Here is an 18,250-nt window from a genome sequence, read left to right as displayed (position 1 = left end):
ATTATGCAAAAGACGTTCCTTCTTTGAAGAAGGATTAGGACATAATAATGGAACAACAATCTCTTGATTGATATTCTTGTTAGAAACCACCTTAGGTAAAAACCCAGGTTTTGTACGCAGAACAACTTTATCTGAATGAAAGATCAGATAAGGAGAATCACAATGTAAGGCAGATAACTCCGAGACTCTTCGAGCCGAGGAAATAGCCATCAGAAAAAGAACTTTCCATGAAAGAAGTTTGATATCAATAGAATGAAGGGGTTCAAACTGAACCCCTTGAAGAACTTTAAGAACCAAGTTTAAGGTCCATGGAGGAGCAACAGGTTTAAACACAGGCTTAATTCTAACTAAAGCCTGACAAAATGCCTGAACGTCTGGAACTTCTGCCAGACGCTTGTGTAAAAGAATAGAGAGAGCAGAAATCTGTCCCTTTAAAGAACTAGCTGATAATCCTTTGTCCAAACCCTCTTGGAGGAAGGACAATATCCTAGGAATCCTAACCCTACTCCATGAGTAATTCTAGGATTCACACCAATGAAGATATTTACGCCATATCTTGTGGTAAATTTTCCTGGTGACAGGCTTTCGTGCCTGTATTAAGGTATCAATTACTGACTCGGAGAAGCCAAGCTTTGATAGGATCAAGCGTTCAATCTCCATGCAGTCAGTCTCAGAGAAAGTAGATTCAGATGATTGAAAGGACCTTGTATTAGAAGGTCTTGTCTCAGAGGCAGAGTCCATGGTGGAAAGGATGACATGTCCACTAGGTCTGCATACCAGGTCCTGCGTGGCCACGCAGGCGCTATCAATATCACTGATGCTCTTTCCTGTTTGATTTTGGCAATCAGACGAGGGAGCAGAGGAAACGATGGAAACACATAAGCCAGGTTGAAGAACCAAGGCGCTGCTAGAGCATCTATCAGTGCCGCTTCTGGGTCCCTGGACGTGGATCCGTAACAAGGAAGCTTGGCGTTCTGGCGAGACGCCATGAGATCCAATTCTGGTTTGCCCCAACCGAGAACCAATTGAGCAAACACCTCCGGATGGAGTTCCCATTCCCCCGGATGAAAAGTCTGACGATTTAGAAAATCCGCCTCCCAGTTCTCTACACCTGGGATATGGATCGCTGACAGGTGGCAAGAGTAAGTCTCTGCCCAGCGAATTATCTTGGAGACTTCTGACATTGCTAGGGAACTCCTGGTTCCCCCTTGATGGTTGATGTAAGCCACAGTCGTGATGTTGTCCGACTGAAATCTGATGAACCTCAGTGTTGCTAGCTGAGGCCAAGCCAGAAGAGCATTGAATATTGCTCTTAACTCCAGAATATTTATTGGGAGGAGTTTCTCCTCCTGAGTCCATGAACCCTGAGCCTTCAGGGAGTTCCAGACTGCACCCCAACCTAGAAGGCTGGCATCTATTGTTACAATTGTCCAATCTGGTCTGCGAAAGGTCATACCCTTGGACAGATGGGCCAGAGATAACCACCAGAGAAGAGAATCTCTGGTTTCCTGATCCAGATTTAGTAGAGGGGACAAATCTGTGTAATCCCCATTCCACTGACTGAGCATGCATAATTGCAGCGGTCTGAGATGCAGGCGCGCGAATGTCCATCGCCGCTACCATTAAGCCGATTACTTCCATGCACTGAGCCACCGTGGGGCGCGGAATGGAGTAAAGAACACGGCAAGCATTTAGAAGTTTTGATAACCTGGACTCCGTCAGGTAAATTTTCATTTCTACAGAATCTATTAGAGTCCCTAGGAAGGAAACCCTTCTGAGAGGAGATAGAGAACTTTTTCTTCGTTCACTTTCCACCCATGCGACCTCAGGAATGCCAGAACTATCTCTGTATGAGATTTGGCAATTTGAAAGCTTGACGCCTGTATCAGGATATCGTCCAGGTAAGGAGCCACCGCTATGCCTCGCGGTCTTAGGACCGCCAGAAGTGAGCACAGAACCTTTGTAAAAATTCTTGGGGCTGTAGCCAACCCGAATGGAAGAGCTACAAATTGGTAATGCCTGTCTAGAAAGGCAAACCTCAGGAACTGATGATGATTCTTGTGAATCGGAATGTGAAGGTAGGCATCCTTTAAGTCCACTGTGGTCATGTACTGACCCTCTTGGATCATGGGTAAAATGGTTCGAATAGTTTCCATCTTGAATGACGGAACTCTGAGGAATTTGTTTAGGATCTTTAAATCCAAAATTGGTCTGAAGGTTCCCTCTTTTTTGGGAACCACAAACAGATTTGAATAAAACCCCTGTCCTTGTTCCGTCCGCGGAACTGGATGGATCACTCCCATTACAAGGAGATCTTGTACGTAGCTTAGGAATGCCTCTTTCTTTATCTGGTTTGCAGATAATCTTGTAAGGTGAAATCTCCCGTGTGGAGGAGAAGCTTTGAAGTCCAGAAGATAACCCTGAGATATGATCTCCAACGCCCAGGGATCCTGAACATCTCTTGCCCACGCCTGGGCGAAGAGAGTCTGCCCCCTACTAGATCCGTTGGCGGATAGGGGGCCGCTCCTTCATGCTGTCTTAGAGGCAGCAGCAGGCTTTCTGGCCTGCTTGCCTTTGTTCCAGGACTGGTTAGGTTTCCAGGCCTGCTTGGATTGAGCAAAAGTTCCCTCTTGTTTTGAAGCAGAGGAAGTTGATGCTGCACCTGCCTTGAAATTTCGAAAGGCACGAAAATTAGACTGTTTGGCCTTTGATTTGGCCCTGTCCTGAGGAAGGGTATGACCCTTACCTCCAGTAATGTCAGCAATAATTTCTTTCAAACCAGGCCCGAATAAGGTCTGCCCCTTGAAAGGAATGTTGAGTAATTTAGACTTTGAAGTCACATCAGCTGACCAGGATTTGAGCCATAGCGCCCTACGCGCCTGGATGGCGAATCCGGAATTCTTAGCCGTTAGTTTAGTCAAATGAACAATGGCATCAGAAACAAATGAGTTAGCTAGCTTAAGAGTTCTAAGCTTGTCAACAATTTCAGTCAATGGAGCTGTATGGATGGCCTCTTCCAGGGCCTCAAACCAGAATGCAGCCGCAGCAGTGACAGGCGCAATGCATGCAAGGGGCTGTAAAATAAAACCTTGTTGAATAAACATTTTCTTAAGGTAACCCTCTAATTTTTTTATCCATTGGATCTGAAAAAGCACAACTGTCCTCAACCGGGATAGTGGTACGCTTTGCTAAAGTAGAAACTGCTCCCTCCACCTTAGGGACAGTCTGCCATAAGTCCCGTGTAGTGGCATCTATTGGAAACATTTTTCTAAATATAGGTGGTGGGGAAAAGGGCACACCGGGCCTATCCCACTCCTTACTAATAATTACTGTAAGCCTTTTAGGTATTGGAAAAACATCAGTACTCACCGGCACTGCATAGTATTTATCCAGCCTACACAATTTTTCTGGCACTGCAATTGTGTCACAGTCATTCAGAGCAGCTAATACCTCCCCAAGCAATACACGGAGGTTCTCAAGCTTAAATTTAAAATTAGAAATCTCTGAATCAGGTCTCCCCGATTTAGAGACGTCACCCACAGACTGAAGCTCTCCGTCCTCAGGTTCTGCATATTGTGACGCAGTATCAGACATGGCTCTTACAGCATCTACGCGCTCTGTATCTCGTCTAACCCCAGAGCTATTGCGCTTGCCTCTCAATTCAGGCAATCTGGATAATACCTCTGACAGGGTATTATTCATGATTGCAGCCATGTCCTGCAAAGTAATCGCTATGGGCGTCCCTGATGTACTTGGCGCCATATTAGCGTGCGTCCCTTGAGCGGGAGGCGAAGGGTCCGACGCGTGGGGAGAGTTAGTCGGCATAACTTCCCCCTCGACAGACCCCTCTGGTGACAATTCTTTTATAGATAAAGACTGATCTTTACTGTTTAAGGTGAAATCAATACATTTAGTACACATTCTCCTATGGGGCTCCACCATGGCTTTTAAACATAATGAACAAGTATCCTCTGTTTCAGACATGTTTGTACAGACTAGCAATGAGACTAGCAAGCTTGCAATATAAAAAACGTTACTGTGCCTTTAAGAGAAACAAATTGACAAAATTTGAAATAACAGTGAAAAAAGGCAGTTACACTAACAAAATTTTTACAGTGTATGTAACAAGTCAGCAGAGCATTGCACCCACTTGCAAATGGACGATTAACCCCTTAATAACAAAAACTGAATAATAAATGACAAAAACGTTTTTTAAACACAGTCACAACAACTGCCACAGTCTACTGTGATTGTTACCCTCCTCAAACACGACTTTGAAGCCTTTTGAGCCCTTCAGAGATGTCTTGGATCATGCAGGAAGAAGCTGAATGTCTCTGTCAGTATTTTTAGCTGCACAGAAAAGCACTAAAATAGGCCCTTCCCACTCATATTGCAACAGTGGAAAGCCTCAGGAACTGTTTCTAGGCAAAAATCAAACCAGCCATGTGGGAAAAAAACTAGGCCCCAATAAGTTTTGTCACCAAACATATATAAAAACGATTAAACATGCCAGCAAACGTTTTATATTATACTTTTATAAGAGTATGTATTTATTAATAAGCCTGATACCAGTCGCTATCAATGCATTTAAGGCTTTACTTACATTAATCCGGTATCAGCAGCATTTTCTAGCAAATTCCATCCCTAGAAAAATATTAACTGCACATACCTTATTGCAGGAAAACCTGCATGCCATTCCCTCTCTGAAGTTACCTCACTCCTCAGAATATGTGAGAACAGCAATGGATCTTAGTTACTTCTGCTAAGATCATAGAAATCACAGGCAGATTCTTCTTCTAATGCTGCCTGAGATGAAACAGTACACTCCGGTACCATTTAAAAATAACAAACTTTTGATTGAAGTTAAAAAACTAACTATAATACACCACTCTCCTCTTACTACGTCCATCTTAGTTGAGAGTTGCAAGAGAATGACTGGATATGGCAGTGAGGGGAGGAGCTATATAGCAGCTCTGCTGTGGGTGATCCTCTTGCAACTTCCTGTTGGGAAGGAGAATATCCCACAAGTAATGGATGATCCGTGGACTGGATACACTTAACAAGAGAAACAGCCATTTTACAAATGTGTGTTTGTATAATATTACAGTCACTTCTGAGGATTTTTTTTATTTAACAAAATATCGCAAACTCTCGCTGTTTTAAAATCACGGCGATTAATCGCGGTTTTAAATCACAAATGCGAATAATCGCGCAGCCCTACACAGTTCCTATGTGATCTCCCGGTCACCATTAGCCAAGCAAAGGCACCGGGAGCAAAGGGACGAATTGTACCCATCCAGAGCAAACACTCACACTGAGCAAGAAAACAGACTGAACAGCTTCAGTTTAGATAGCTGTTCAGTGCAAAGGCTCTATCTGCCAGAGAAAACTCCTTAGAGCACACACTCTGCCATACTCAATATAAGAACACATGAGAAAATCTCCCTGCCGGCTTCATTATTACATGAGACCGCCAGGAGAAGAAACACAAGTCACCCAGTGCCTGTATACTAACTGCCATAATGTCTCCTAACAGAAAAGGAGAAACTAAGTCCAAGTCCAAGTCCAATGAGGCTTAACTTGATAAAGTGCCCAAACTTTTTCTGAGATCCTTCTCTCCCCAGAAATAAAGTTAGCACTTACCTCATCTTCTGCCTCGCAGCAAGGCAGTTCCCAGGTTTAGGAGGTCCTCTCCCTCTCATGGCCCTGTAAATAAACTAAAGTCCTGAGTAAAATCCCTCAGTTTTTCAGTGTTAGGGCAGCATCAGTATGGGAGGCGCAGTGAGAATTATGTCCCACAAATTCTCATTGCTCTAAAGTCACCAAAGCTCTACTGTAGAGACTGATATGGACTACGGCTACACCCCAGAACAAAGCAGCACAATCTTGTACTACTTTAAAAATAATAAACTCTTGATTGAAGAATCTAAAACTAACACCTCACTTTGCCACTTCCTATCACTAACATAGGCAAAGAGAATGACTGTGGTGGTAGGGAAGGGAGGAGCTATTTAACAACTCTGCTGTGGTGCTCTTTGCCTCCTCCTGCTGACCAGGAGGTGAATATCCCATTAGTAATTAAGATGATCCGTGGACTCATTGTGTCTTAAAAAAGAAATTATAAGATTTACTTCATAGTTATTGCAACTCACCAATAAAACTCAGCATAGAGCCCACTAATTCCCTAAACTACCTCTATTTCATCCCAAAAATAAATCCCATAAAGCAGGGGTTTTTAAAGTAGTGGTTTTTAAACCTGTTCTTGTGCCTCCCTAACAGGCCAGATTTTCAGGATTACTTAGGTTAATATATCTTGAAAATCTTAGCCTGTTAGGGAGGCCTCAGGACAGGTTTAAAAACCCTTGCCCTAAAGTGATGTCTTCTAAAGCAAGATTCAATGAAAATTACAAATGTGAATAAGTATTTATAATTAAGATGCTCGTTCTCAAAGATAATGTGTATAAAATGTGGCTTATTGCTTAACATTTGAAAAATTAAAGGGGCATGAAAGATAAAAAGGTTTTTCATTATTCAGCTAGATAATTAATTTTTTTTCAAATGTACCTCTACTATTAAATTTCCTTTAAATTTTCCTTGTTCTCATGTTATTTTTTATTTGAAGAGATACCTAGAAAGGTAGAGTGCACAGGCCAGAAGAACTACATGACAGGAAATCTAGTGCTCCTACTAATGTATAACATTGTTGCAAAACTGCTGCCACATAGTGATGCAGACACATACACTCCTGAGTTTACATCCCTGATATCAACAAATAATGAAAACAAAGAAAATTTGATAATATAAGTAAATTGGAAAGTTTAAAATTGTATGTTCTATCTGAATCATGAAAGAACATTTTTTGGTTTATGTCCCTTTAAATTAATTTGTGGTCCTTATCTGGCTAAAGATTTAATCAACTGAAGTTTGTTATGAGGTATGGAAAAGGTCAATTAAATACAGTACAACTGCATAATAAAAATGACTATGTAAAAGTAATTTCAAATGAGCTGTAAATTTTATTCTGGAAAATGTCAACATTTTGTCCCCTTCAACTTCCCCTGCATCATGAGACATCCAAGCACAGACATATATATTTACACTGTAAAGTAGTCTTCCACATGCTCAATAGGAAATTGTGCCTCAAAAAGTGGGCATATAAAAAAAGACTGCACAATTGCTAATAGAGCAAATTCAAAAGTGTATATATTTTTTTTTAATTGCATGGTTCTTGAAATTTTAACTTTAGTTTCCCTTTAATATAGAAGTATACAATTTTTGCGCCCCTTGATGGTCTAAAAATTATAATTGGCTCTTAGAGTGAAAAGGTTCCACATGTTACATGTTCTGAGCTTTACAATTGTATACATATGAATAGGGACAGTTCATTTCCTATCCATATATTAATCGCTCTGTCTCATTAAATCTAATAAAAGTGCATTGCATAGGTTTTCATTTTAATTATGTATAATCTTAGAGGAGTTACATTTTTAGGTTAATGCCCCTTTAAACTACTGCTGCACTACCATTGAGTTATTGTGTGTGTATAAGACAGGGAGGTACCATTTAATTCTTTTTTGTGGTTTCTGACCACTGGAATTTTACGCCTTAATCATGATTGCTTAAACAAAGAGCATATTATAATTCACATTTTTAATCTGCATCAGTTTGCTTAGTTTCTTTCTAAGCTTTTGGCAGCTGTTATCAGATCCCTCTCTAACAAGACATGTCAGGTACTTAAATTCTTTATACATAAGTATTTCATATAAGAACAACTTACATAAAGCTGCTGCTCGATTTTAAATAAAAAAAAAAAATTGCACAAAATGTATTACTAAGGTCCATGTGTATGTGTTTGTATAATAACTGTGTCTTTAATAGATGCACAATATAATAAAAATTCTGCTGTGTTGCACCAGTGCTCGTGGAGGGGCTTTTGATAGTTGTATAAAGTGTGTGTGTGTGTGTGTGTGTGCGCTCATAAAGAACAACTAGCTGCTGTATATAGGTACATGTGAGGGATTACTGTGGTCTATGCAGCAGGGTAGGAAGGTATTTGCAGGGTTAATAAATTGTATGTGGGAAACTATTATGATCACTTAAAGGGACACTGTACTATAAAATGCGTTTCCAATTAATGTGATCTAAATTACTTGTTATACCTACTGCAGAGTATTAAATTAAGTAGCTGTTTTATTCCTCATCACTTAGGAAAGTAAAGCAGACCTGCTTATATGTATGTTAAAGGTAAAGTAGCTATTTGCAAACAATTAAATACACTTCAGCTGGTAAAAGGACCACTGGGAACACATTACATTGTTGAGTACAATGTCCCTTTTAAGCCGACATCTCTGAATAAAGTTGTGAGTATGTGCAGTGTTTGGCATATAAGGGAGGTTAAAATATGCAAGGTGCAAATCTCATCCAGCGTGCACTATTGTCTTTCTTGCAAATGTGATTACTGCCACTTGTATTAGCATTCTAGAGCAGTGATTTGCAACCTTTTTTTTGCCGTGGCACACCATCCCAAAATTTTACAAAATCACACATTGTAGCCTAATACAGTGTATATATATATATATATATATATATATATACACACATACACATACATACACACTGTACTGTGCTGCCATGCCTCCTACAAACTATACATGACATATTGACATTCATTCACAAACACCCCGCACTGTTGTCAGTCTGCCGCGGCACACCTGAGAATCTCTCACGGCACACTGGTTGAAAAACACTGTTCTAGAGGAATACATGTGAGCAGTGTAGGATATGTATACTTTTGAAAGGAAAATGATTATTCTGAGCAGGTTATATTCATGGTGCTTGGGATGGAGCTGGTACAGAGCAAGATAGTCAGAAAAGTAGCTGGATAGTGTTAAACTACAGGATGGGTGTGGGATTGATCCTGCAGTTATGGTGCATATTACTACCAATAAGAGTAGGAAGGAGATGCATTGTTTAGGGAGCTGACAGTTGATAAAATAAAAAGTATGTATCAAAATTGCTTTTTTTTTTTTTTTTTTAAAAAAGTGTTATTTGTTTCTAAATAAAAGTGGCTCTTTATTATACAAAATCTCAATCCTTGCAAACTATACTAAATTCTGTAAGGAGATTAGGCAAGAGGAAGATATAATTGCCCTCCAAGGTGATTTCCAAAAATTGGAAGTACGGGCTGGCAAATGGCAAAGGAGATTTAATATGGATAACTAAGATTTTGCATTTTAAAAGCAAAATTAAACATACTACCTATTACTTAAATGGGGCAAGACCAGGCAAAACAGAGGTGGCAGGAAACGTTCTGAAAGGTTGTTGTGAACACAAAACTAAAAGGTAGTTATCAAAGCCAGGAAGCAACCTGTAAGACAAATACAATACATGCATATGAAGATCACAGGAAAGGATATTTAAAGGGACAGTCTACACCAGAATGTTTGTAGTTTAAAAAGATAGATAATCCCTTTATTACCTATTCCCTAGTTTTGCATAACCAACAGAGTTATATAAATACACTTTTTACCTCTGTGATTATCTTGTATCTAAGCCTCTGCAAACTGACCCCTTATTTCAGTTATTTTGACAGACATTAATTTTAGCCAATCAGTGTTGGCTCCTAGGAACTCCACGTGCGTGAGCACAGTGTTCTGGTGAAAAACTGTCAAAATGCCCTGAGAGAAGAGGCGGCCTTCAAGGGCTTAAAAATTAGCATATGAACCTCCTAGGTGTAGCTTTCAACTAAGAATACCAAAAGAACAAAGCAAAATTGGTGATAAAAGTAAATTGGAAAATTGTTTAAAATGGCGTGCCCTATCTGAATAATTAAAGTTTATTTCGGAATAGACTTTCCCTTTAACTGCTAGTAAGAAAAAGGTTTGACTGTAAGAGTAATGAAACCATGGAACTCTCTCTATAAGATAGTGACTGCTAATACAATAGATAAAAATAGGGAGCAATATAAAGTATTACTGTGTATTCAATTGGTAGGTTTATATATTATAAAACCAAGGATAAAAGGATATGTAAATGTAGAGCTTCATGTACTTTTTATCTTCTTTCAACCTTACCTATGTTACTATATAAAAAATAGCATTAAAAAATATTTTAAAATGATTAAAAATGATTAATCAATTATAATAAAGCAGAATCTGTGCTAACCCCCCCCCCCCCCGTTTCTTCTACTACCCACATGTGAACAATGATGCACTTAAATACACCATATACATGAATAAGGTTGCATTTCATTAGCAAGGCTCTTTTAACTGACAGACAGAGTAAAGAAAAAGCTAAAAAAAACTACTCATTTTCACAGCAAAGCTACTTTTTTTTCAATTAAATTTACTTCTAGATATGAAGGTTATTTCCTGCTGCTTCCAATTTCTGTTTAATGCCCTTTAAATGGACAAGAAAGTTTAAATTAAACTGTTATGATTCAAATACAGCATGTAATTTTAGAAAGCTTTTCTATTCACTTCTATTATCCAATTTGCTTTGTTCTATTTGTATTATTTGTATTGTGTGTTGAAAAGCACACCTAGATTCATTTAGCAGCAGCAATGCACTACTGGGAGGTAGCTGCTACTTTGGTGGCTGAACATATTTGCCTCTTACTGGCTCACCCAATGTGTTCAGCTATCTCTCGGTAGTGCACTGCTGCTCCTAAAGCAAAGGATTCCAATTTTGGTAAAATTGTTTAAAATTGAATGTTCTGAATGTCTTTAATGTTATAAATATGAAGGAGGAAACCGTTTTCCCTGTGTAGGAATGCAATACAAATTAACAGTAAACCGATGCCATCCGGAGGAACAGTGTGGTATAACACTGTCTTATGTAATATCAACAGGTAAATGGAAAGGCAATTAGTTGATAAATATTATTATATTAAAAGTTCTGAAATGCATGAAAAAAAAAAACTAAAATATATGTTTGCACAGTATATACATTTAATATATAAAATATAAATTACATATTTCAATACAATTGTCAAAATACTGTTCTTGTGCAAAAAAAACATAATTTATGCTTACCTGATAAATTTATTTCTCTTGTAGTGTATCCAGTCCACGGATCATCCATTACTTATGGGATATTCTCCTTCCCAACAGGAAGTTGCAAGAGGATCCCCCACAGCAGAGCTGCTATATAGCTCCTCCCCTAACTGTCATATCCAGTCATTCGACCGAAAACAAACAGAGAAAGGAGAAACCATAGGGTGCAGTGGTGACTGTAGTTTAATTAAAATTTAGACCTGCCTTAAAAGGACAGGGCGGGCCATGGACTGGATACACTACAAGAGAAATAAATTTATCAGGTAAGCATAAATTATGTTTTCTCTTGTTAAGTGTATCCAGTCCACGGATCATCCATTACTTATGGGATACCAATACCAAAGCTAAAGTACACGGATGATGGGAGGGACAAGGCAGGATTAAGCAGAAGGAACCACTGCCTGAAGAACCTTTCTCCCAAAAACAGCCTCCGAAGAAGCAAAAGTATCAAATTTGTAAAATTTGGAAAAAGTGTGAAGCGAAGACCAAGTCGCGGCCTTGCAAATCTGTTCAACAGAGGCCTCATTTTTAAAGGCCCAGGTGGAAGCCACAGCTCTAGTAGAATGAGCTGTAATCCTTTCAGGGGGCTGCTGTCCAGCAGTCTCATAGGCTAGGCGTATTATGCTCCGAAGCCAAAAGGAAAGAGGTTGCCGAAGCTTTTTGACCTCTCCTCTGTCCAGAGTAAACGACAAACAGGGTAGATGTTTGACGAAAATCTTTAGTAGCTTGTAAGTAAAACTTCAAGGCACGGACTACGTCCAGATTATGTAAAAGACGTTCCTTCTTTGAAGAAGGATTAGGACACAATGATGGAACAACTATCTCTTGATTGATATTCTTGTTAGAAACCACCTTAGGTAAAAACCCAGGTTTGGTACGCAGGACTACCTTATCTGCATGAAAAATAAGATAAGGAGAATCACATTGTAAGGCAGATAGCTCAGAGACTCTCTGAGCCGAGGAAATAGCCATCAAAAACAGAACTTTCCAAGATAAAAGTTTAATATCAATGGAATGAAGGGGTTCCAACGGAACTCCTTGAAGAACCTTAAGAACCAAGTTTAAGCTCCACGGGGGAGCAACAGGTTTAAACACAGGCTTAATTCTAACCAAAGCCTGGCAAAATGCCTGGACGTCTGGAACCTCTGCCAGACGCTTGTGCAAAAGAATAGACAGAACAGAAATCTGTCCCTTTAAGGAACTAGCTGATAATCCTTTGTCCAAGCCCTCTTGGAGAAAAGACAACATTCTAGGAATCCTAACCTTACTCCATGAGTAATTCTTGGATTCACACCAATAAAGATATTTACTCCATATCTTGTGGTAGATTTTCCTGGTAACAGGCTTTCATGCCTGTATTAAAGTATCAATGACTGACTCAGAGAAGCTGCGCTTTGATAGAATCAAGCGTTCAATCTCCATGCAGTCAGTCTCAGAGAAATTAGATTTGGATGATTGAAAGGACTTTGTATCAGAAGGTCCTGTCTTAGAGGCAGAGTCCATGGTGGAAAGGATGACATGTCCACTAGGTCTGCATACCAAGTCCTGCATGGCCACGCAGGTGCTATCAGAATCACCGATGCTCTCTCCTGTTTGATTTTGGCAAACAGTCGAGGGAGCAGAGGAAACGGTGGAAACACATAAGCCAGGTTGAAGAACCAAGGCGCTGCTAGAGCATCTATCAGTGTCGCTTCTGGGTCCCTGGACCTGGATCCGTAACAAGGAAGCTTGGCGTTCTGGCGAGACGTCATGAGATCCAACTCTGGTTTGCCCCAACGATGAATCAACTGAGCAAACAGTTCCCACTCCCCCGGATGGAAAGTCTGACGACTTAGAAAATCCGCCTCCCAGTTCTCCACGCATGGGATATGGATTGCTGACAGGTGACAAGAGTGGTACTCTGCCCAGCGAATTATATTTGAGACTTCTAACATCGCTAGGGAACTCCTGGTTCCCCCTTGATGGTTGATGTAAGCCACAGTCTTGATGTTGTCCGACTGAAATCTGATGAACCTCAGTGTTGCTAACTGAGGCCAAGCCAGAAGAGCATTGAATATCGCTCTTAACTCCAGAATATTTATTGGAAGGAGTTTCTCCTCCTGAGTCCACGATCCCTGTGCCTTCAGGGAATTCCAGACTGCACCCCAACCTAGAAGGCTGGCATCTGTTGTTACAATTGTCCAATCTGGCCTGCGAAAGGTCATACCCTTGGACAGATGTACCCGAGACAACCACCAGAGAAGAGAATCTCTGGTCTCTTGATCCAGATTTAGCAGAGGGGACAAATCTGTGTAATCCCCATTCCACTGACTCAGCATGCATAATTGCAGCGGTCTGAGATGAAGGAGCGCAAATGGCACTATGTCCATTGCCGCTACCATTAAGCCGATTACCTCCATACACTGAGCTACCGAAGGGCGCGGAATGGAGTGAAGAACACGGCAAGCATTTAGAAGTTTTGATAACCTGGATTCCGTCAGGTAAATTTTCATTTCTACAGAATCTATAAGAGTCCATAAGAAGGAGACTCTTGTGAGTGGGGATAGAGAACTCTTTTCCTCGTTCACTTTCCACCGTGCGACCTTAGAAATGCCAGAACTATCTCTGTATGAGACTTGGCAACTTGAAAGCTTGACGCCTGTATCAGGATGTCGTCTAGACACGGAGCCACCGCTATGCCTCGCGGTCTTAGAACCGCCAGAAGTGAGCCCAGAACCTTTGTAAAGATTCTCAGGGCTGTAGCCAACCCGAAGGGAAGAGCTACAAATTGGTAATGCTTGTCTAGAAAGGCAAACCTTAGAAACCGATGATGATCTTTGTGAATCGGTATGTGAAGGTAGGCATCCTTTAAGTCCACTGTGGTCATGTACTGACCTTCTTGGATCATGGGTAGGATGGTCCGAATAGTTTCCATTTTGAAAGATGGAACTCTGAGGAATTTGTTTAAGATCTTTAGATCCAAAATTGGTCTGAAGGTTCCCTCTTTTTTGGGAACCACAAACAGATTCGAATAAAAATCCTGTCCTTGTTCCGTCCGCGGAACTGGATGGATCACTCCCATAACTAGGAGGTCTTGCACACAGCGTAGGAATGCCTCTTTCTTTATCTGATTTGCAGATAGCCTTGAAAGATGAAATCTCCCTTGTGGAGGGGAAGCTTTGAAGTCCAGAAGATATCCCTGAGATATGATCTCCAACGCCCAGGGATCCTGAACATCTCTTGCCCACGCCTGGGCGAAGAGAGAAAGTCTGCCCCCTACTAGATCCGTCGCCGGATAGAGGGCCGTTCCTTCATGCTGTCTTAGAGGCAGCAGCAGGCTTTCTGGCCTGCTTGCCTTTGTTCCAGGACTGGTTAGGTTTCCAGGCCTGCTTAGATTGAGCAAAAGTTCCCTCTTGTTTTGAAGCGGAGGAAGTTGATGCTGCACCTGCCTTGAAATTTCGAAAGGCACGAAAATTAGACTGTTTGGCCTTTGATTTGGCCCTGTCCTGAGGAAGGGTGTGACCCTTACCTCCAGTAATGTCAGCAATAATTTCCTTCAAACCAGGCCCGAATAAGGTCTGCCCCTTGAAAGGAATGTTGAGTAATTTAGACTTCGAAGTCACGTCAGCTGACCAGGATTTAAGCCATAGCGCCCTACGCGCTTGGATGGCGAATCCGGAATTCTTAGCCGTTAGTTTAGTCAAATGAACAATGGCATCAGAAACAAATGAGTTAGCTAGCTTAAGTGTTCTAAGCTTGTCAATTTCAGTCAATGGAGCTGTATGGATGGCATCTTCCAGGGCCTCAAACCAGAATGCCGCCGCGGCCGTGACAGGCGCAATGCATGCAAGGGGCTGTAAAATAAAATCTTGTTGAATAAACATTTTCTTAAGGTAACCCTCCAATTTTTTTATCCATTGGATCTGAAAAAGCACAACTGTCCTTAACCGGGATAGTAGTACGCTTTGCTAAAGTAGAAACTGCTCCCTCCACCTTAGGGACCGTCTGCCATAAGTCCTGTGTAGTGGCGTCTATTGGAAACATTTTTCTAAATATAGGAGGTGGGGAAAAAGGCACACCCGGTCTATCCCACTCCTTGCTAATAATTTCTGTAAGCCATTTAGGTATAGGAAAAACATCAGTACACACCGGCACCGCATAGTATTTATCAAGTTTACAAGCAATATAAAAAAACGTTACTGCACCTTTAAGAAACACAAATTTTGTCAAAATTTGAAATAACAGTGAAAAAAGGCAGTTACACTAACGAAATTTTTACAGTGTATGTAACAAGTTAGCAGAGCATTGCACCCACTTGCAAATGGATGATTAACCCCTTAATACCCAAAAAATAATAAAAGACAAAAACTTTAAAAAAAAAAAAAAAAAAAAAAAAACAGTCACAACAACTGCTACAGCTCTACTGTGGCTTTTTACCTCCCTCAAAAACGACTTTGAAGCCTTTTGAGCCCTCCAGAGATGTCCTGGATCATGCAGGAAGAAGCTGGATGTCTGTGTCTGTAATTTTTGCTGTGCAAAAAAATGGCAAAATAGGCCCCTCCCACTCATATTACAACAGTGGAAAGCCTAAGGAAACTGTTTCTAGGCCAAATTTAAGCCAGCCATGTGGAAAAAAACTAGGCCCCAATAAGTTTCATCACCAAAATACATATAAAAACAATTAAACATGCCAGCAAACGTTTTATATTACATTTTTATAAGAGTATGCATCTCTATTAATAAGCCTGATACCAGTCGCTGTCACTGCATTTAAGGCTTTACTTACATTAGTTTGGTATCAGCAGCATTTTCTAGCAAATTCCATCCCTAGAAAAATATTAACTGCACATACCTTATTGCAGGAAAACCTGCACGCCATTCCCTCTCTGAAGTTACCTCACTCCTCAGAATATGTGAGAACAGCCATGGATCTTAGTTACTTCTGCTAAGATCATAGAAAACGCAGGCAGATTCTTCTTCTAAATACTGCCTGAGATAAACAGTACACTCCGGCACCATTTAAAAATAAAAAACTTTTGATTGAAGAATAAACTAAGTATAAAACACCACACTCCTCTTACGACCTCCATCTTGGTTGAGGCTTGCAAGAGAATGACTGGATATGACAGTTAGGGGAGGAGCTATATAGCAGCTCTGCTGTGGGTGATCCTCTTGCAACTTCCTGTTGGGAAGGAGAATATCCCATAAGTAATGGATGATTCGTGGACTGGATACACTTAACAAGAGAAATTAAAATCTTAATAGTCTCATTTTAGCCATAACGTGGATATGTAATGCATTACTGGTCTTAATTTATAAAGGGTGATATTGAAATTTTCCTTTGTCCTCTGTGTTTATGCTGTCACTGTAATGATTGTGTATCATTGTGGAATATATATATATATATATATATATATATATATATATATTTATATATATATATATATATATATATATATATATATATATATATATTTATATATATTATAAGCAGCAAACACAAAATAAAATTTTTAGCTGATGGCCAAAAGAGGATAAGCCCAAATACTTCACCAATGCCCCTCCAGTGCTTCAATCCAACCCACAGCCTCCCTATATGACTTTAAATGGTGCTTATTGTACCTGTGAAGTTGCTCTAGTTATATGCATTTATTTATACATAAATATTTGTATGTAAATGAAAAGGTTACCAGTCCAATAAATATAAAACAAAGGTAAAAGCACAATTTCTTACTCATCCACTGCACAAAATGACAAACTTTAAAAACTGTCCTCGGAACTCACCTGGGCTATGTGCACGCCACCTCTCCCCATCTCTTCTAGGTGCCGTTGTCCTCCACACACCACCACCTTCCTCCTCCTCACCATTCAGCTCCTCTCGCATGCTACGCCAACTTACACTTTCTGAACGGATGAATTCCTGCTTTCTCCCAGCTGGCACTGTGCCCCCATCTTCGAATGTTTGTCGGCCTACAAGAAGAGATCACTAAAATTTAAAAGGGATGGCAAACACCTTGCAATTACAAGATGCTTCTGTAGTCTTACAATAAACTTACATAGTGGCTGAGTTTAAAAATCTGTGAATTGCATTATCACTTTGTTTGCTTCAATTGTTTTTCAATGTCATACTACACCCACTACTAGCTTTAATTGGAGGATCTAATGCAGACTGGTTTCTTTAGTAGAATTAACGAACCATGGTCATTATGTTGGGAAAACTCTTCATGGTTTTGCATTTCATCGCTCTGCTGAAGTCAATTAAGGACAGATTTGTGACACTACACCTGATCAAAAAAAGTTATATTACAAAATCAAAGTGTTTACTGTCCCTTTAAACTTATGTTTTGATTAGAATGAAAAAGTGCCTTTTTTTAAAGTCACAGCCAGTCATCTTAGTAAACAATCACAGTATTTTTTTATTCAAACGTTGCACATATGTTTTAATCAAGCTTATAATCATATCAAGTGGTTTGACTTGTAAATAGAAACCAAGTTCCTTTACATCATTTTATTATTATGTTTTTTCTTTAATAAAACACAATAAGTCTCACACACATGTAACTACATGGTATGGAATATTTTTAATCCTCATTTTTTCACATGGTTGTCCTATATTAATGCCAACTAAAAGTCTAACACACATTTCAACCATCCAAAAACTATTAAAGATATTGCCCTTATTTTCAGTAAAACAAACCTCACCCCTTTCTTGAGCAGTTCACCACCCTCCCCATACATCACAATTAAATTTAATATAATCATAATTTCCCCAAAGTCTTACAACTTCTCAGCAGCAGTTGGGAAAAGCTCTGAATACTACCTAGCCTCATTAGTGGGGCATTTTTGAGTTGTAGCCAAAAGTACTGTTTATGGAAAAAGAGAACAGGATAGTGTGTCGGAAGCTTTGTGATGTAGCCACTATTCGGCAGGGGGGGAGAACACAGGGTCAAGAACTCTGTCTGGACAATGTTTATGGCAGACATTTTTACCTATTCATTGCTGGATAGGTTATAAAGTCTCAGTATGTCACTCAAACACATAGGAATGATTTTTAAGTAAATGGATCTTATTAAAAAGTGCTTCCAGTCTAAGGTGTTTGGTTAATAATAACTGGCTTGTGTCAAATGCAACAATGTTTGAAATCTCAAATATATTGCAGTTAACACCATAAAATTATTTCCCATATTCACAACGATTTTCCACATAGCTGCCACACT

General features: G+C 39.9%; 1 protein-coding gene across 3 annotated transcripts in view; it reads right to left on the bottom strand.

Moving 5' to 3' along the window:
* LOC128656174 (GRB10-interacting GYF protein 2) overlaps nucleotides 1-18,250 on the bottom strand; it is a 556,473-nt gene that overhangs the window by 494,234 nt on the left and 43,989 nt on the right. For all 3 annotated transcript variants that reach the window (XM_053709919.1, XM_053709921.1, XM_053709920.1), the window contains exon 2: nucleotides 16,818-17,003. In XM_053709919.1, coding sequence (XP_053565894.1) covers nucleotides 16,818-16,917 — 100 coding nt within the window. In that variant the 5' untranslated portion in view covers nucleotides 16,918-17,003. The remainder of the gene's footprint in view (nucleotides 1-16,817; nucleotides 17,004-18,250) is intronic.

Source organism: Bombina bombina, chromosome 4 (assembly GCF_027579735.1).
Source record: "Bombina bombina isolate aBomBom1 chromosome 4, aBomBom1.pri, whole genome shotgun sequence".
NCBI classification, from domain to species: domain Eukaryota; kingdom Metazoa; phylum Chordata; class Amphibia; order Anura; family Bombinatoridae; genus Bombina; species Bombina bombina.
This window is presented reverse-complemented; position numbering and strand designations above follow the sequence as displayed.